The sequence below is a fragment of the Apis laboriosa genome, unplaced genomic scaffold (assembly GCF_014066325.1).
Source record: "Apis laboriosa isolate Shangri-la unplaced genomic scaffold, ASM1406632v1 scaffold39_cov144, whole genome shotgun sequence".
Classification (NCBI taxonomy): Eukaryota; Metazoa; Arthropoda; class Insecta; order Hymenoptera; family Apidae; genus Apis; species Apis laboriosa.
The window spans coordinates 1,010,623-1,032,840 of record NW_025223140.1 but is presented as its reverse complement, the minus strand read 5'-3'; the positions used below and the strand labels follow the sequence as shown (position 1 = coordinate 1,032,840).

At 25.7% G+C, this 22,218-nt stretch overlaps 1 protein-coding gene across 4 annotated transcripts in view; it reads left to right on the top strand.

The window, feature by feature from the left end:
• The window catches only part of LOC122715602 (poly(rC)-binding protein 3), a 242,109-nt gene extending 220,516 nt beyond the window's left edge, over window positions 1-21,593 (top strand). For 3 of the 4 annotated variants that reach the window (XM_043937900.1, XM_043937899.1, XM_043937901.1), the window contains 3 exons: window positions 6,449-6,545; window positions 7,935-8,214; window positions 13,105-16,469. In XM_043937900.1, the coding sequence (XP_043793835.1) occupies window positions 6,449-6,545; window positions 7,935-8,214; window positions 13,105-13,483 (756 nt within the window). In that variant the 3' untranslated portion in view covers window positions 13,484-16,469. Of the gene's footprint in view, window positions 1-6,448; window positions 6,546-7,934; window positions 8,215-13,104; window positions 16,470-20,291 lie in introns of those variants that run through there. The other variant, XM_043937902.1, reaches the window with a different exon arrangement.
• Window positions 21,594-22,218: the final 625 nt, after the last annotated feature.

Below are 22,218 nucleotides of genomic sequence, written 5' to 3'. Positions count from 1 at the left end.
TTATCTATTAGAAAAATTTAAATTTAAAATTTAAAAATTTATTTTATTATTTACAAACAATCAATATGTGCAATATTTTTATAAAATTTTAAATATGATAAAATATTTCATATGACAAAAAAATTAGTTGAAACATATAAACATATACAGGGTGTTCACATTATTTGTGTCAATTTTTCAGCCGTGTACTACAATTCAAAAAAAAAATTTTTTAATAGATAATAAAAATTTATTTATAGATAATATGCAACATAATAATAAAAATTTCAGGAACATTTTTATTTTATTTTATTTTATTTACAGTAAGTACAAATTATCATAAATTTAAATATGATAATTATTGTAAATTTAAATGTATAAATGAATCATATAATTTATTTCTATAATATTATGGAGAAAGTTAATACGAGCAAAATAATAAAAATTCACATTTTTATTCATCAAATAAATTTACAATATTTAGAAATTGTTTTTTCATTACATCACTGCAAGCTGAAAAATCATGAGTGAATACTTTGTATATATTAAGATAGAACGAAAAAATTAAAATTATATAATTATTTTTTATGAAAAATTGTTTCATTTTTTAAATTTAGTATGCAAAATTTTTTGTAAAGTTAATCTTTGAAGTGCCATAAGAATTTTGGAATTTTTTTTTTTTATATATTTTTAAATAATTATAATATATTTAATATATTTATTTTTTTAATTCTAAATCTTTTTTATTTTAAATCTTTGTCTTATTCTAAATCTAATTGATATATTTTCATTTAAAATTATTTAAAATTTATTTTTAACAACAACTAAATTATTGTTAATTATTAAAGATAAATATATAAAATCAATGAAAATAATCATTTATAGATTTTATGACACTTTGTAAATTTATTAGATTTTAATATTATAAATATTACTATATGGAAAATAACTCTTATTTGCTTATTGAAAATTATGAACCGTGAAAAAGAATTTTATTTCTATGTTTCGTTCTATCCTAATATTTTATTTATTAATTTTTCTATTTCTTTTCTTTTTTTTTTTCAATCATTTTTAATTTCAGTTATTGTAATATTATACAAAGTTAATATATTCATGAATCTTTAAAAAATCGATTCTAAAAATCAGAATAAACACAAAAATTGGTATGCAAAAATGATTAAATCTTTTATACCTAAAAACAAAAAACATTAAATTATTTAAATAAATTTTCTATTAAATTTATATATTTTATATGAAATAAGATCGTATAACAACAAAAAATTTCAAATTAAAAAAGTAAAAAAAATGAAAATTAATAAATTATAATTTCTGTTTTTAATATTTGACATAAAATCTGTGATATATCAAATATTTAATCGAGTTATTATTTGATTCAATATTATACGACAAAATATTGTTATAAACAATTTAAGTTTACAATAAATAAAGCGAAGAAAAAAAAATGAGATTACTCTATCACACCGTTGTCTCATTTTATCTACATTTTGTTTTATCTAATGCAAACTTAAATTGCTTATAACTTAATAAATAAGTCTCAATCTATATTTTCGTATACCAACTTTTGCATTTATTTTGATCTCTGGATCTTTCTAGAGATCTTTAAAAATATTCCACGAATATATTAACATTCGTATTACACGTGTATATTTTATTATGAATATGCATTTACATATACAAATTTTACAATTTTTTCTACTAGAAATTAGACGTTACAATTTTTCTATTTTATCCGTCGAACTTGGACATGGAGAGATTCCGTTGTAATTAGCGGGTTTTACATTGATTCGCTATATTCCGACAAAAGATGATATTTATTGTAATTTTACTGTTTTGTCAGTTTGCGAAACGATCGATGAGTTCACTAGCGAATTGGAATCCGAATAATTTCGAAATTACACCACGTGCTTAATGAGCGGGATTTTTTTATTCTCATATGGTAAAGTAGGAACGGAAACAATTCAAAAAAATAAATTATTCTTTCTTTTCAGAAACAAATTATTTTTGAATTAGAAAAATAATTGTACATTACAATGATTTACAATAATTTATTCTTTATAAAGATTTAAATAAAGTTAAATAGAAAAAAATTTGAAAAATAGAAATAATAAAAGAATTATAGAAATTTAAATAAAGAATTATAAAAAATTTTTTTTATAATTTCTAAAAATTTTATTTTATAAGATTTAATAAATTTTATATGAATTATTTTATAATTTTATAATTAATATTATCAATGAGTATTCTTAAATACACATATTAATATCATATTTATGGAAATTTATTTATATTTTTGCAAAATTCTTAACTCTTTATAATATTATATGATTTTCGAGTTATTATACTCATACATACATATATATTCGTTTTCATTTTTTAAATCTTATTTGATTTTTTCATTAAAATTTAAAATAATTTTCTATTTTCATATTTTCTTAGAAATTATATTTCTCATTAGAAATATGTTTATTATAACAATTTCTAATTTTCATTTCAAAATATATTTATTCAGGAAAAATTATTTTAAGACTATCATTTTTTTCTTAAACACAAATTGAATTATAAAAAGTTAAAACATTTATTAAAGAATTATTATTAAAGAATTTATAAACTGAAACTACTTTTTTTAAATTCTTATAATTCAATGATCTACATTTTTAACAAATATTATCATAAAGCTTTAAGATAAAATTTTTTTAAAATTTATATTATTGAATATAATTTAATTAATAATAATTTATCCAGTTAATAATTCAAAATTAATAAATTCTTAATAAATGTTTTTAATTATCTATTAAGAATTTTGAAAAAATATAAATTATGAACAAATATATTAATTATTTATTAATAATTGAAAATGAAAATAACAATAATAAAAGTTTCAATAAAAATGTAAATTTAATTTCTTATTTAATAAAATTTGTTTAATCAATCAATTATTTATTAAAATCAATTACTATGTCTAAATTTTTCAAAATATTTTTCGAACGAAGTTACAAGTTTGCCCAAATGGCTAACTACTTATTCGCAGTGTATCAAAAACTTTATGAAAATTCGTCAAGTTTTTTTTGAGAAGTTATAAACTTGGAGTTTCAAAGCAACTTGAGCAAACTCATCGATCGTATTAATAATTCTTCCCGGCCAAATGTTCTTAGTAATTAATATACGAACAAAAATAAAAAAATAGGTCGACTGATTCCAACTTTGAAACATCGATATCGAATGTAACTTCTTTTTAAAACAAAAATATAAATAAATAAATTTGATATATTTTCAAAAGTGATGAAAATTACAATTGAAGCAAAGTAACATAAGAACACATCTTAATACATCTTTTAAGATTTCTATAAATCTATAATAATAAATGAATCAATTTCAGTATTAATTTCCTTTTCATTTTGAACAAATTATTAACATAAATTATTAGAATTCTATTCTTAAAATAATAAACGAAATTAACTACAAAAATATAAGATATATATAAGAATATAAAATATTTAAAATTAAAATATATATTGAAATCAGTCGAATATCAATAACGAATATTATTGTACATAATGACCAAAAAGTGAATCATTGTAAAAAAAAGAAATATCTTCAAAATTGGAAAAAATATGTAGATGCATGCAACATACAACATCATAACGTTTTCTTTTTTCCTCATTCATCTCTTTCTATCTTTCTATGATCCATTTCCCTCGAAGTCGTTCGTCCCTAACAATAATAATTTTCGTCAAGTATCACAGTCGATTAGTCTCGATTAATTTCAGAGAATTTTTACGGCCAGAATCGAATTCTATTCAACGTATAGTAATATCATACATTGTAGACGTATTCTTCGACTGGGTCGCAAAGTGTCCTGGATTCCTCGGCTTCCGGTCCCTAATAGCGCAATCTCCAGAATATCGAACTGTACTATACGTAACTTATTTGTAACCATTATGCTAGTATTGATAGCTACAGAATGAAATACGTATCGATACTTCAGAGAAAATATATATAATAATATAAATGAATATATAAATGAATATATATAGAATACATGCTAAAATAAATAGAGATGTCATATGAACAATATATCTTATTATTCTAATTTTTTAGTTTTTTCGAGTTTTGAATGATTAATGGAATTAATTGCATTTTAATGCAAAATCAAATTCGTATGAATATAATTAATGAAGTGGAACTTAAACGGATATTTTCTTTATTCTTCAAATATTAAAATGCATCGTGTATAATTTTACATATTCAAATTTTTCATAAATAAAGAAATATCCGTAGTTTAATGATTAAAGTAAATGTATTAATGTTGTTATATTGTTTTAGTAAATTCAGTAAGGTGAATACAATGAAGTTTTAATGCATTAGATCTTTATTTCTGAAATATTTAAAATTTATTGTTTTTAAATATTATGTTCTGCGAGAAAGAATATAAAATTTGAGATTTAAAATTTTACTTATATTTTTTATGAGTATATTAGTATTTTTTACTTATTTTAAATTCTCTGAAATATCGATGTATTATTGAGTCATCTTGTGTAATAGAGAAGGATCTTCGAGAAATATCGATGTATTCTTCTATTATTAGTGAACAGTAGTTGTATTTTTTTTATTTCAGTTATTTGTATTTCTTGAAACCCTCTGTAACAATATTTGATTGCGAAATTGCATGGTATATTTATAAACTTTATTTTCATGAAAATTTGTATAATTATCTCCCAAATTATTTTTTTTTTCAGAAAGTATATATCAATGAAATATTAATATATATTATAATTAATATATATATATATATATATATATGTATATTTGTATTTTTTAATTATTTTATCAGTTTATTTTAATTTATTATTATATTTATTTAATTATATTATAAATAATTATTTATAAAAAGATATTTAGAAAGTGAAATGAATTTAAATTTCATTAATTAGTAATATTCATTAAAAATATAAATTTACATATTTTAGTATATTTATTGATATTGATATTTAAGTATATCTATTGGATAATTATAAAATTATTTTTTTCTTTTTTCTCCTATACATATATGTAAAAATTCCTATCTAAAGCATTTATATTTAATATATATATTAATTCTATTAAAATATATTTTAATCATTAAAAAATTTTGAAATAAATAATTTATTTAATTTTTTCTCTAATCTTTAATCTATTTCTATAATTGAAATATATAATAAGAATATTTTTAAGATAATTATGGAAAAACTATAGATTTATTCGAAAATTAAATTTGATTTAACAATCAAATCAAATAGATTTGATTGTTAAATTTGATTAAAAAATCAAATCTATTTATTGAATAATTATTATTTTCTATAATAAATCATAATCTGTCTCCAGTTACAGAGGGTTAATTTAATTTCTTATTTATTTTGAAAAAATCCTCTTTCATTAGATTGATTATTATTAACATTCGATTTATTTGACTATTAAAAATTTTTTTCTTCTTCTTTGTCTCTCTTTTTAAACCAATTTCTTTCTTCGTAACAATTTAAAAAAAATATATTTTCGTTATTATAAAATTCAATTTATTCATTAATTTAAAATATATTTTATTTTTATTAAACTATATACATATGATAATAAATAATTAAGTCCAATAAGAGCCACGAATAATTATGCTGGACAATTTTTCAAATTACACATTCAATTGGCGGGGAATTCAAACGAGATCATGTGTTTAAATTTCAATATTAATTCGTTTAGTTTCATCTTGTCTGCATATGTATCATCGTGCATTTCTCTTATTTTTCTTCAAATAATTTTATCGTATTTTTAGTTTTTCTTTGCGTGTGGTTGTCATGTGAATATATCACTATGCGTGGTCTTGAATGAATATAATGTTTTTCAGAACGATGATGAAAAGAAAATATAATCATAAATATCACAAAAGACAAGGAATTTTTTTTTTTTTTTGGATCAAGTCTCAGGAAGTCGGGACATCCTATTGGTCGAAGATCGAAGAGACCATGGAAACAGACTTTTAAAAATTGACTGTAAAATCTAAGACGATTGATGGATCATTGACAATGGATCAATATAGAGAATTCTTTATTTTTCTCTCTTTCTCTATCTTTCTTTCTTTCTTTTTTTTTTTTTTTACAATTTTATCCAAAGAATGATATACCTTGTCATTTTACTTTTTTTTTTTTTTATTTCTATCATTATTTTTTCTTCTTTTTTTAGTAATTATACAGATTTAGATTTATATTATTATTATTATTTTTTTTTTTATTGTTTAATCGACGATCCTCGAATGTGAGACACGCGAGGAAAGCAGGCAGATTGATATCTTCCTTTTTTAGATATTATTTTATCAGTGTCTTCGTATATACCCCTTTGATCAAAAGCACTTCTTTAACTAATTAACCTCAACCGACAATACGTGTTTTTGTTGAGTGTTGGATTTTGTTCATCGTTGTTACAGATGGGCAAACTTGGTAGCAATCCATTGGCTGGGCTCGCGGCTCTTGGCCTCGGAGGCCTTGCCACTCCTGCCAACACTGGTGGACTAAACCCTGCAGGTATGTGAAATATTTAGTGTAATATAGTGTTGCTCTTACAACGTTGAATTATTAAGTAATCTAGAAGATTTTCTTGTTTCTTCATGGTTAAAAGAAAAATAGTGTAAGAAATATGGAAAAAAAATTATTTATTAAAATCATTATTCTTACTTTTCTTAACAAGAAAAGAAATTATAAATATTGATTTTATAAAAATTCTTCAAAAATTTTTTATTTTTGCTTCTGAAATGATTGTTCCAATTTAAAAACTGTTACTAATTCAATTTGACTATTTTAAATGTTGTTTTAAATTTAAAAAAATTTTTTAAAAAATAGAAATTAAACAAATTTTCATGAATCTTATAATTTTGTATGATTCATTATAATTGAACAAGTTAAATATATGTAAAATATGTTAAAAATATGTAAAATATATAATCCAATATACAATTACTAACACTATCTGTAGAAGTGTTGTAGTTATATAAATGATCACTTATTTTTATTTTATACATATATATGTTTCTTTTATAAAAATAAGAATATAACTTCTTTGGTTAATTAATAATTTATAGTAAATTTAAGTGGAAATTTAAAAAATTTGAGTTAATTTTTTATAAGAATAATAAAATTTTAAAAATTGAATATTTTTTCTCATAAATGTACTTTATAAATAAAAGAAATAATTAAGATAAGTAACTTTTTATCAATGAATGTGAAAAAGATTAAATAAAAATAATTTCATAATTAGTTATATTATATATTTATCTAAAAATTTAATTTTATATAATATGTTTTAAAGTAAGAAATGCATAGTCCAATCTTTTTTCTATTTTAATTTTGTTATTCTTATCTGTTTCAATATTTAAAAATATTTTCATTTTTAATAGTTTCTGAATTCCTGAATTTTGTTGTAATTCTGAATTTTTATAGTTTCATTATCATTCTAGTTTCATTTCCTACAATATATATATAATTTTAGTCTTTGTTAAAATATGTTTCTTTATTAATGAAGAAAATATAATATAAGAATATAATATAAGAAATATTATATTTATTTATAATATTATATTTATATTTATAATATTTATTTATAAGAAATATTATAAGATTGTTTCACAAAAATTAAAAATTTAAGTTATATTAAAATATTCTTATACAATATCATACATTCCCTAGTTTGTTATTAAATATATCATATACAACATATACATTTATCAATCCATTATATTTCTTTTACCACAAATCTACAAAATTTAATATAAAATTTAAATAAAAATGAAAATATTATTCAAAATTATTCTAAAGAGATAAAACAAAAGAATAACAACAGAATAATACAAAGTTTTATATTGTTCATAAAATTTTCATATTGTTCAAATATATAAAATATTTATCATATTTTTACAGCATTAGCAGCACTTGCTGGTAGTCAACTACGTACCAGCAATACGAATAGGCAACAACCAGCGGCGAACAATCAGACGCACGAGATGACTGTGCCAAACGAACTGATCGGTTGTATCATCGGCAAAGGTGGCACCAAGATCGCTGAGATTCGTCAAATCTCCGGTGCCATGATCAGAATCAGCAACTGTGAGGAAAGGGAGGGTGGCGCCACGGATCGTACAATTACCATTACTGGAAATCCGGACGCTGTGTCATTGGCACAATATCTCATCAGTATGAGGTGAGTACCATGACTCTAGAGCTCTAGATGTCACTTCGATTTGCCCACCATATTGAAAGGAAAACAATGATTCATAAGGAACGTTGGATTATTTTAGTGAATTCATTATGAATGGAATTTATATTGATATAATTTTGATTGAATTTAAGATTGGTTTATATTGTTCTTTCAGAAATATCTCTTAACAGATGACATTGTTAAACAAATATTGAATACATATGAATATTTATATATAATATATTTTTATATATACATATTTATATTATATATATAGATAATTACATCATATTCAGTTATTAAATCATTAATAATAAATTTTATTAAATTTTTACATATATTCAATAAATAATTAAATATTTTACCTATAATACAATAACTACAAACAGTATTTATAAATTAATAAATTTAATCTAAATATATTATATTTATTATATTTATTATTTAATACTACTTTTATAACTAAATAAATTTAATATAAAAATAAAATGAGAAATAGCTACTGTATAAATAAATTTTCTCACATTGTTTGTAAAAAAATTCCAATGTAAGACATGTTGTCCTGAAAATTAAGATAAGAATAAAGATCCAATGAAAAAAGATCCAAAATACAATATTCTGTATTTTTTTGTTTGTTAAATATAATAATATTTTTATTTATTATAATATTATTAACAATAATATTATGCTAAATAAATTTATTAAAAATACATGAATAAATGCTTTATTTGAACATAAACTGATAATAAAAACAATAAATTTTTCACTTGAACAGATATAATCATATACATAGTATACTTATATCTGAACAAGTATAGACCAATCTTTCATCGATCATCTAACGTTTCTTATATCTGATTTGTTTTTTACTCTCTCCGTTTAAAGAAGAAAAAATTGTTTGAGAATTCTTCCATTATTCCTGTCGGTCATGTCAAACTCGTCCCGGCTACGTTTTGCGATATATCGCGATATATCACTACCAACGCCCCCCCCCCCCCCCCCCCCCAAAAAAAAACTCTTTTAACTTTCTAGTTTCTTTCCTTCTCTGGATCTGACGTTTAATATTTGTCAGATCAAATCTCGACTTATATGTATTGTGTCGCCGGTGTAGAATTTTTGAACGCAAACCCTCTGGGCCCTAACTTTGAAGAAAAGAGACTCTTCAACACCTCATCACCAAAAACAAAAACCCTTTTGTCTCACAACGTTTTTTGTGTTACACTCGTTCCTCCTATAATTGACCTTTCTTAGCCTTGGTGTCTTAAAGGTGATCAAGTGAGACTAAGGGGAATAGTCGAATTGCCGTCATCGCGACACCTCCCATTATGTTTGTTACTGTTACTCTGTTGCCTCTGGCGGCGACGCGCTGGTTTTAACGAACCAACAATAATTTTAAATAAACATTTTTGAAATATTTTTTTTCCATTTATCATATTACTTATATCACATACTTATATCACATTTTAATCTCTCTTTTATATAATCTCTATTTATATTATTAGCAGAATAAATTATATAATTTAAGTGTAATAAATATAGGATCTAATGATCGTTCTTCCGGTACGTCGACGCCAGAAAAGTATTATGAAAGAGGTGGTGGTGCAGCAATGAAAGTTTTTCTCTATAAGAGACATAGAGTTGCATCTGTGTATGAAAGAAGAGTATCCTCGATGTCTCGAGGTTTATCATCAATGCAACGTGTGATGTGTACCGCCACCTCGGTCTCTCTAGCGATACAGGTGAGATATTCTCGTAGTGAAGTAAGGTTAGACAGCCAGTGAAGAAAACCTCAGCGTACCAAGGGATCGACGTCAACGTGGAGTCGCCGGAGGACATCTTCGTCTACCACGATGGAAGAGGATATCTTAATCCTTTGTTTCCAGGTCCTGCTTTCCAGGTCCAGTACCCTGAGTATCCTGCAGACACAACTCCGCTCAACATTTGTTTCCTATTTGTCGCTGGCTGTCCTTTCAAGCAAAAAAAAAATTAAGGATTTTCTTTTTTTTCTTTTTTTTTTTTTTTTTTTTTTTAAGAAGAGTATATATACAATCACGATAACAAATACGACACGTAGTCGAACGTATTCCAGTAATATATTATTTCTGTTAATTAGACAATTTTTTCCTGAAGAGTCCTGCGAAAAAGAAAACTATGCATCACTACAGTTCCTTTTTTTTTTTTTTTAATTTTTTAAAAATTTTTTATTTGATCCTATTGATTGTTCGGTTCTCGATAATCCAGAGTTTTTTTTCGGTCGGTAAAAAGCTTTTGGCGAAGGTTTGTTTTTCTTTTTTATGAATAAGTTTATTTGATACTTAATTCTAATTTTTTTATAGAAATATACCCATTGGGTATTTTTAATACTGAATAAATTGATAAATAACTGATTAAATTGAAAAGCTTAAAATTTACATGAAATATTATTAAATTATTATTTAAAAATATTTTTTAAATTATATTTTAAACTTAAAAATATTAATTAAATTTGATTTTCCTTGAATTTTTAATTCAATCCTGTCGCATCTAATAACTTATAGTTAATTCATTTTTATAAACCATTTCTATAATTATATATTTTTTATAAATTATTTTGCATATTAATCACTATACAAAACATTATTACAATTATTACAAATAAGATCTTACCATATGATCATCAAAATACATATTACTCAAGTTAATTCTCCTATTGTGTAAAAAATTCTTTCAATTGCGTTATAATTATGAATTTTTAAAAAGATATTAATTTCAATAAAATTTAATATAAGAACTATATAAAAATCCAAATAAAATAGGAGAGTTAAAAATGAAAAAGTTAATCTAAATGAATCCTAATTAAATCTTTAATCAAATCAAAATACATAATTCAATATTTCATACAATATTGCTTTCGCCAAAAGTATCATGCAATCGCATCTTTTATGTCTTAATTTTTTATGTTTCTTCACTGATCATTACGTTTTATTAAAAAAAAAGTTTACGGATGCAGATACCTCCTAAAATATTTATAAATATTTATATAACTTCGTATTATGGGACTAATAAATCTCTTTGTATTTTTTTATGGCAATGTCTCGAATTTCAAGAAATAAAAAAAAATACAGATACTGACGTAGTTATCGACGAAATTCGAGACAAGTGAAATATCATTCCGATAGCGCGTGTATTCAAACGAGAACCCCTCTGGAAACGAGCAACTGTCCCCTTATTTGCTGCTCCTCGAAATAGCACGAGTACCACAAGTGTCCAATATATTATATATTTAACCATCGTTAACGCGCGGATCGTAAAACCTATTCTTCACACTCTATTTCTTCCCCTTTTTACGAATTATAATCCATATTATATTTTATTCCAGATTGTCACTCATATATATTTTTATACTTATTGCATTTAAAATAGCAACCGAAAATATATCTCATCATATATTCCCGATTATTACTTCTTGTATACCTTAGCCTCAATACCACTTGGTCGTCATGATTATTAAGTATCGTGTTATCATCCTTCTAAGCACAATCCCGTGGCCAGATCTGCATTCTGCCGCGTTCAATTCCTTTTACTGACGTATCTGAAAGTGACGTACGAGCCAATTATTGCGAAGCGATTTGCTGCATTAACATCACGAATGGTGAACTATCGGTAATGTCGTTCCCGATAATATCGTCGCAGAGTGCAAGTGCTGAGCCCCATTTAGTTCGATTTCCGCTTTTCAGTGATTCGCAGAGCCATGCTACGTTTCATTAACAATGTATCTGTAATACGATACCACTTTGAAAAAAATCGTAAAATATCTGTCAAAAATTTGGAATCACTTTCCTAATTCTATTTATATTCAATTTTCTAATAATTAAATAATTCCCTTTGACATATCTTTTTATGATCTTTTTATTTTTTAATTGAAAAAGATCTTTGATCAAGCTTATTAATATACTTTTTTTTCGGTTTATCCATAGTGATTCCGAAATTTTGACTAATATAATTCAAACATGTTCATTCATCTAGTCATTTCAATAATTAGCATTTTTTGTGTCATATGCAACGGACTATGGCTCTGTGCTACACCGGAAAAAGGGACGTTATATATTTGTAAATCATCATTTCTTCGTTTTTAAAAATTAAAAAAAAATATTTATAATTAATTTGCAAGATTATTATATTCATAATTCAAACGAATGCATTTGAACGTCTCTTTCGATGGTAAGTACTCCTTGCAGCGCGTCCTCCGCATCGAGATGTTGTTTTTAGAGTTGTCCTCAAGTTTTCATCTTGAGATCAACGAAATGTGACTGCTCTGTATTGTTCGATCAAAGACGATACAGACAGATACTGATGATTCGTCGGTCCATGATGTCTGGAGGATGCGAAAACGCATTTCGATGCTGCAAAAACTGTCCCCCACTCCCCACGAACAACCACGTAGCCGGTGTACGTGAGAATATCACGCTCCATAGAACACACCTGTGGCATAACTTTCTGAAACCTATTGAAAACCTTGCGATTCAATTTCTTTCTTTTTTTTCTATTTTTTTCTTTTTTTTTCCATATCTATTTTTCCTTTTTTTTTAACCTATGTATCACATTAGCAATCATACACCACGACTCTTTTAATCAATATAACAATTCTAGCGATCCGTCTTTTCTTTTTCGTCTTTTACTATATCTCATTCACCAATCAATTAGCGTTTCATTTTCTTACCCGTTTCATATATCGCTCTTTTTTTTCTTTTTCTTTTATCTTCTCTCTTCGTTTAAACACTCTAAAACAATGAGAAAAGAAAAAGAAAGAAACATGTATCACGTTATACATTTACATAAACTACATACATACTGTTTTTATACGAGAGAAACGTTCCCACCCTCACCTTTTTACATTTTGTGTCTTTTCCCCAGTGTTGAACTGCAGAAAGCTAACCTAGAGGCCCAAAATACCCAAACCCCTGGCAGCGGTACCACTCCCGGGGCATCCGGGGCCAGTGCTTCTCCCTCTACCACCACTACCACTGCCTCTCCCTTGGCCAGCGCCATTCCCTTGGCTCAGCTGCTAAGCAAGCCAGGCGCCCTCAACGCCCTCTCTAGCCTCACCGCCCTCGGCGGACTCACGGAATTGCTAGGTGGCGCTGCTGGCGCGGCTGCATCCGCGCTACCTGTCCAGACAACCGGCGTGCACCGGTCGCACAAGTTCACGCCGAGGCTACGTAGCCCAGGCGCACCTGGGCCCACTGACAGCGGAAAATTCAAATCCGAGCGCACCAAGTACAACCCGTACTGAGCAAGTGATGGACAACAGGTGGAGAGACGCGAGATCAGGGAGATCATTACACGTACACGCATTACTCATCACTACTATCGCCACAATTATTACCAATACCACTATAATCACAACCACAACCAAGATCATGATATGTACACGGAACACGAGATTTACATCGGAGAAAAGTGCGTACGGACGCCAGGGTAGCGCGAGTCCGGATATTCAAGACTTGGCTAAGGATCGGACCAACATATGCTAGTTTCTCACAGGATTATACAGCGCCGCCATAATGCTGATATAATGCGTACATATTCGTAGGGGTAAGACGCGCGACGATCGGTTCGATTACAGATCAATCAATTCCTTTTTTTTTTATCTCTTTTTTTTCTAAATATTTGTCATGATCATTCATTCTTTGATCCGTCATTTTTTTTTTCTGACTCTTTCTAATTATTTTTCGAAGAGAAATTTGAAAATGACACGAGGTGAGATCCAATGCTAAGTCTTCGGACCTTCACACTAAGTGCGACACGCCCTCCGAGTTTGATGAATCTTTTATCTTCTCTTATCGCGTACCTTATTGTTAAGGAACTGATTTTAATTTTTTTTTTCTTTTTTTGTTTCTTATATTTTTGCTGTTTTCATAAATATGATATATTTAGTTTTAGAGAACTGTAATATCGTACGATATGGACAATTGAAAATAATGATGTTAGTATCCCGTGTATTTGCCAGATGGCGACTCGGAGGACGCGACCGCTTGTGCACCGTCGCAAGACAGCCTTTTTTATATGTATATGTATACATATATATATAATATAATTACGATGAATTATTAATTGATTAATGTTTGAAGCAAAAAAAGGCTCTTCTTATTAGATTTAGATAATTCCGATGTAATTTTTTCTTGTAGTTGTATAGTCGACCACTTTTGAATTGAGAGAAAGGAAGAGAGAGCGAGATAGTATGAATGTGACGAGCAGACGATTTTTAGCAATGAAACGAAAGAAAATGATTAAAAAAAAAAAAATTTAGAAAGGCGTGTACGAGATTAATTATATATAATTATGATTTCTTTTTTTTTTTCGATTATATCTTTATCTTTACATAAGGAATGAACGTAAAAAATGCAGAAAGAAAGAGAGTATGTGCCTGTGTGGACGTGAATGACGATTGGAATGAAAGAAGATAAAATGATTAAGCGAAACGAAATAGAATGTTCAGATATACATCGTGTCCCGTAATCATGTAACCGTGCTTTAAAATCAACGCCGGACATTTTCTCCGGAAATAGAATATGGTCTATCACGACCGAATGAAAAAGAATGGTAAAAGAAAAAAGGAAGAAAGAAGAAAATAATCACAGAGAGCTTATCTGTACCTCTGCTTATATGAGGTAGCGCACTTCATCGAATATTATCGGTGAGCATTAAACATTGTATTCGCTAGATGAGAGAGAAAGAAAAAAAATAGAACACATACAAAGTAATCAATCGATTTACGATAGTGGTCGTTTTATTGTAATAATAATGATGGTAATTATATACAAATAAAGCAAAACGTAATCATATTTCACGAGATCACGCTCGATTTATATATGTATAGATATAAATACGTATATATATATATATATATATATATATACATATTAATATGGAAATAGAGAAGAAAGTAACGATTCCCCATGCGAGTTCAGAATTAATTAGCATTAACTAACATTTTAGATACGTATACGTACAGGTATACATTTACTTATTTACACTTACACACTATATACACACGTATACAGGTACATACAAGGATGAAAATAAAAAATAAAAGATCGTGTTTTATCGAAGAAATATCGAGTTATTCGCTGTAAGAATCGATCGTCTTTTCTTCTCGATCAGAATCTCAGGAGATAGAATTAAAAAACTGAGAAGTGATAAACGAAGAATGAATGTTATGTGTTCGAGATGGGAATATAAATCGATTTAATCGATGTAATGGCTGAAACCGGAGAATCAAGGAAGATAAAGAAGAAAAGACACGGCGAACGTACATCGATTTTTAATGACGATCGACTGCATAGGAGCTCCCAGATCAATATTGTGTGCTCAATTTCTAGTTTGTAGCGAGAGAAAGAGGAAGAGAGAGAGAAGATATAAATGCATAGATCGAACAGGTGTAGATTTATAATTGTTGAGTGATAGATCGCTCATATATCAATTTTTATCGCGATTTTTGTGATCACGAATCATCATCTAAATCTATGATTTATTTTTTACGATTTTTTTTTCCTTTTTTTCTTTTTTTGGAATTTTAAAAATTTTTATAAAATAACAAGTAAAATTTTCTTGCTTGTTTAAACAAATTTAAAAAAAAAATTAATAATAGTAAATTCTTTAAATTCTTTTTAATTGATTTTTTTTCATTTCGATATATTTGTTTATTTAATTAAAATTTTGAAAATTAATTAATAATTAATTTATGTATAATATCAGATGACTCGTGAACACAATTGCGTAATTTGTAGAATAAATAGTACTTCATATTGCGTTTTACATTTTATATATCCCATATGTAGCTCGCCTCATATATTTGGTTCTCTCTTGGAGACAATAATGATTTTCTCACGTTGGCGGCGATTTTCATAAAAAATCTATCAAACAAAGATTCCATAAGCGAAAAAAAAAGAAAAAAAGAGAAAGAGAGAGAGAGAGAGAGCGTGTGAGAAGAAGAATGAAAGGGATACAATGTGAACGAGAGAAAACGATGAGATTAAAGCGATCTTTTTCTTTTTCTTTCTCATCGTCAAGGCGAGAAGGGAGGTTGATGAGATAAATATCAAGATACAAAGTGTATACACACACAGAATTTTGTAGGTAATGTTAGTAACTTCAACTGTATATTGGTCTCTTATAAACGATGTCGCAGAGCTTGTGTGCTTAACAAGACATTAGCTACTATCCTGTATCTCACCTTGTTAAATAAAGCTAGGCGTGTTTAATACAAAAAAAAAAAACAAAAAAACAAAAAAAAAAACAAAAAAAAAAACAAAAAAAATACCATTGTCAAAAATAAGTATACTTTGATGAAAATTGATCATATATGAAAAACAGTATCAGGTTATTTTAGTTTTCCTTTGAACGAGGTCTCGCAATGCACTATAACTTTAGATTAAACTTCGTTTTATTGCATCATTTTATTCTGAATTTATTTTTTTTCTAATAATATTCGATGGATAGAAATGAAATAGAATGAAAGAAATCAAAATCAATTTTGAGTCTTAAAATATATTGATTAGGATAATAAAAGGTTACGTAATATCCTAATCTAATTAGTATATTTTATTATTATTCATTGAATATTATATAGATAATAAATAAAAAAAAAAATTGAAAAAAATGATGTTTCAAAACAAAGTTTAATTTGTTATAATGATAATTATTAAAACCTATATTATTGAAATAACAATAATTATATTATTAAAAAGATTAAATTGTTTTAATTATTATTTCTGAAAGACAGAACGTGAACCAGATATAATTTTAACTAGAAATACGCTACTGTTCTGTTGAGTTCTGCTATTATTTATACATTTTTATCGATCCAGCTTCCTTGAAAGTAACTAATTCTGTAGTACTTTGCGCGACCACGTTTTTGATGTGCTGCATTTTTATTGTTGCTACCTCCTTTTAGAATTTCGTGGAACGAATGCCTTAAATTTGCGCTAAATCAAATGATATGAAAAGAGACTCTTTGTATTAATGAAGAAAAATTTCTTTTTAAGAGGAAATTAATAAAATGAAAATTAATTTGAGAAATAGATATCTGCTTTCATGAAAATTTTGTAATTTTTTATAATTTTGTTTTGATTAGATTGTTTGTCATAATGTTATTGTAATTTATTCATATTTTTTTATTGTACTTGTATTTTGAAATGTAAAATAATATTTTGAATGATTAGTGTTGCAGTTTTTGAAAGAATCTGAATCTAATTTTTAATTTTTTGATACTTGAATATTTATAATTCTTATTGCAAAAGTTGTAATAATTTATTCTTATTGCAAAAGTTGTATTTAATTTTGGATATTTTATATTATTAACGAAGAATAAGAGAATGTTATGTTCCTTGCAAAATTTAAAAAAGATATATGAATTTATTAGTAACAAAACAATAATAATACTAATATACTTTTATAAGAGATTGAATTAATTGTAATAAAAAAAATGATAAGGATACAAATTATATATTTTGGATAATAAAATGTAAAATAATTGAACTTAAAAATCAATAATGAAGAATTAAAATATTTAAAAAATTGATCATTAATATAAATCATTAATATAATAATTTTCTATTTCATTAAAATAAAATAAAGAAATAAAAATATTTTTTAATAAATAATTAATTTACAATTTTATTAAAAGTATTAATTATTTACAAAATATTTATATTAAATTATATATGTAAAAATATAAGTCGCATAATATAATTATTAAATTAGTCTCCTTTCATTAATCAATTCTATTTTTAAAAAAACTGCAACATTTCTTCATCACCAAAATCGACTTCAAAAATTTAAATGAAATTTTTCAATCATTATCCTATTAACAACAGAGTCTCAAATTCCCTTTCTCGTTTATTAATTTAACTGGGATCAATTATGGAGTGTAGCATTGCAATATAACATAACTTATACAAATTATCATAATAAGCGATGATCTTTTTTTCTTTATTTATATTTTTTTTATTGCATAATCGGAAAATAAAAGAAAAACGAGTCAATAAAAAAAGATAAAAAAAGACGTACCTATCGCTATTTTGTGTTTATGCAAATTTTATTCTTATCTTAAGTTGCAATTGATATTGATTACAATTATTTCGGCGTGTAGCATACATACAGATGAAAATTTTCTATGTATAGCAAACACGATACAAAAAGTGTACATATATACACATACATAATATTATGTATACATACGTGCATATATGTTTTACAAAAAAAAGTACGTACCAAGAGTGGAGAGATTCGTTCAGAAAGAGATGTAGAAAAAGAAAGGAGAGAGAGAGAGAAGATGTATACATCCAAACAACTTGACCCAGGCTCCTGCCCGTCTTTGGTAAGCACCATCCGCTCCTTTGTAGTCCTGTTAATCGACACACACTCTTCTTCCCAATTTTTACAAACTGTATTTTCGGCAACTAGCGATCATATTACTATTACACAATTTCTTTCTTTCTTAATTATTTCTTTTTCTTCATTTTCGTTAATTTTTTTGTTTTTCAATATTCTGGTTGTTTAATCCTTAAAAGCTATCATTAAAATAAATTATATAAAAAATAAAAATAAGATTTTCATGGAGTGAAATTTCATACCCATAATAGTCTTTAAGAGTTAATATTTCTATTAATATTTTTATTTTTATTATTTTGTTATTTTTATAATTTTCTATATTTTTTTTTCTTTTATTCTTTTCTTTTTTTTTTAATTTAATTTTTTGATCGTAAATCATACAATGATCGCAACCAATTAAGTTGCCAGTTAAAACCGATATTATTGATCAAATCATTTAAACCTTTTCAGGAATCATTCCACGTGAATGATTGCTGTCGACTCGATGCACCCTTTCGTTGCACAATTTCGTTCGAACATTTTTTTAAGAACTGCTTATTAAATTCGAAATCGCGTCAATAATATTGTTATAGAATGATTTTTTTTATTTTTTATATTTTTTTTAGATTTCAAATAGTTCCCCAAAAAATGTTCGATCAGATTATGCAGATTAAGAGGGTAACTTATACCTCGATAATCGAGGATGTTTTTCTGTAGATCCATCGCATGTTACCTGGAGAACGATGGGATCGGCTAAGTGCATTCGTTTCTCATTTTGGAAAAATAAAATTTTTTTCATTGATAAAAAATCTGTCCTTTGAATTTTTAATTTTGATATTTTAAATTTTTGGAAATTTTTATGGGAATTATTAATTAAAGAAAATTAAAACTTTTTAAATATTTTTTTTTTTTAGTTTAAATTTTTAGCATGAAATTTTTTTATTATTCAAATATCAGTATACGAATATTTAAATATTTACAATTATTAAAAAATGTTATTGGACAATTCTGAAATTCGTTGCTTAAAACTCATAAAAATTCTCAAATTTATTATAATAAAATATATTTTTTTATTACGAAATATATTAAATTTCTTATATGATTTCCAATTTTACTTTCTATATATATAAAATCAAAATTAATGGAAAATTTCAGTTTGAAAAAATGTAACATTTTTCATTATTTCTATATTTCTTTATATAGAAAATTAAAAACTATAATAATAATATAAATTAATTGTTTTTGTATTTATATAAAAATAATAATAACAGATTTTTTCAAATAAAATGAAACACAAAAAAAATATATAAACAGTTTCAAGAAAATGCAACAAAAATTCTTTTTTTTTCTATTTTATAAAATTTTTCTTATTAAATATTTATTATTATTCCTTATTATTTATCAAAATATACTGTTCTTTACTATTCCATATTTTTTTCATGAATTATATGTTTATATTTATATAAATATAATTGTATGAAATATCAATTTCAAGTAGAAAAATTTCCAATAAAGCAACAAAAAATATTCACTAGAAAATTTTTCAAAATATATTTAAAAAATTTTTAAATTAATCAATTAAATTAATAATGACAAAAAAACAAAATGAGCAGATGATAATACTTAACCGCTCTCATGCCCGGCTCGAAAGCTCGAGCAGAACCGGCGCACCGCGGCGAACCCACAGTTCATATCCGGTCTGACAGACATGGCCAATTCTGTTTCAGGATATCACAAGAAACGACGGGACTCTCGATACCCGCGTACCACTTCATCCCACCGGACCACATCGTTAAATCGCCGATCCACTAAAAGTGGTGAGACACATACGTATGTCGTTGTCGTCGTCGAAAGGACGCGGGGCGTCACGACGCACGCGAAGCTGTCAATGGCATCTGGGGCTGGGCCACGCACTGTGTTCAACCAGCTTGCTAATCGACACATATATACATACATACATACATATATATATATGTATACATACATACATACATACATACACTCACACAGATCACATATATACTCAAGTTTAATATACACGATATATAACTACATATACATGATAATTATACACTTGATCAAGAAGAAACATTAATATACTTACACATACGCATACACAACATACATGATAAAGAACAAAAGGTGAAGAACAAAAATAGAACACATCACGATGGAAAAGCAAAAATACACATGTCATGCATACACATAATATACAAATATACACGTACATCTGCAAATATACAAGTATATACATATACATGTTATAAAAATGGTTAAATCAGAGGGAAGTACGCGTGGATACACGTTACGAGTTTAAATACATATTGTACGCATACACACGTATACACACAGAGGTATACATACATACATACATACATACATACAAACATATACATATATATATATATATATATATATATACGTGAGAATATTGTGCGCGCTCTCGACAAGAGAATCACAGAGGTGTACATAAATGGCGAGAATGCAGAGAGAAAAGGGATTAAATCGAGCACGCACTTAATAATAATAATTATAAAAAGAAAAAAAATTAAGAAAAAAAATACATGCAGTAGTAGAGACGAAGATACGCATGTGCATACACGAATATATTATATATATATATATATATATATATATATATATATATATATACTCAAGTGTACAAAAATGTACAAAAGATATTTAAACAAACAAAAAAAAAAAGAAGAAACAAATAATGATGCACGCCGCAGCCCGTTATACATACACGGTGACTGCTGCCGATTGGTAAAGGGAACAAGCCAAAGATATGTTAGTTTTCATTTTTATATTTAAAAAAACGAGAGAAAAAAAACAAAATGAGAATATGAAAGAGGCGGAAGAAAAATACTACAATGGCCGAAAATTTTCGATCACCTCATATTTCAATGATTGGATCTTTGTTTTCATGGATTAAATTTTGCGTATTAAATGCTATTTTTGAAAGAGCATATACGAAATTATATAGCGCCATATTTATAAGCTATATAAGTGTATCATATAAGTATCCTAATTTTTATTTAAAAATCTATTAATGTTTAATTATTTATTTTCATTTAATTATTTAATTAATTACTTTAATCTAACATTATTCTGTTAGATTTTTAGTCTTTAAGAATTATTTTTAAGGATTTAATTTTCATTTAAATTCTTAAATAAAGCAAATAAAGTAATTTTTAAACTATTATTTCTAATTTAATATATAAATTTATTATTTATTAAGAATAATCTAATACTACGATATTAATGGAATTTTTTATAAAAAAAAATTGATAAAGCTTCAAAAATATAAAATATGATGTTATACAATTCATGGTATCAAGTGAAAACAGAAATTCAATGATAGAAAAGGTGATCTTATATTTTCGGTCAGCATAGTACGAAAAAATTATTATTATAATTATTATTAATCATGAATGTATGAAAAAAAGACGCTGAATAACTATATAATATTACTAGGTCGATTGTTAGCATTTTTTCTATTGCTGGCTATTTTAAGGAATGGAGACTGATGGGATTCTTTTCACCCATTTAGCTAATTTAAAATATAAAGCTACCCCAATGGGATAATGACCCCTCTTTGGACATTAAAATCTCCAGTATGAAAATATCCAGCAGAACTTAGATTTCTAATTT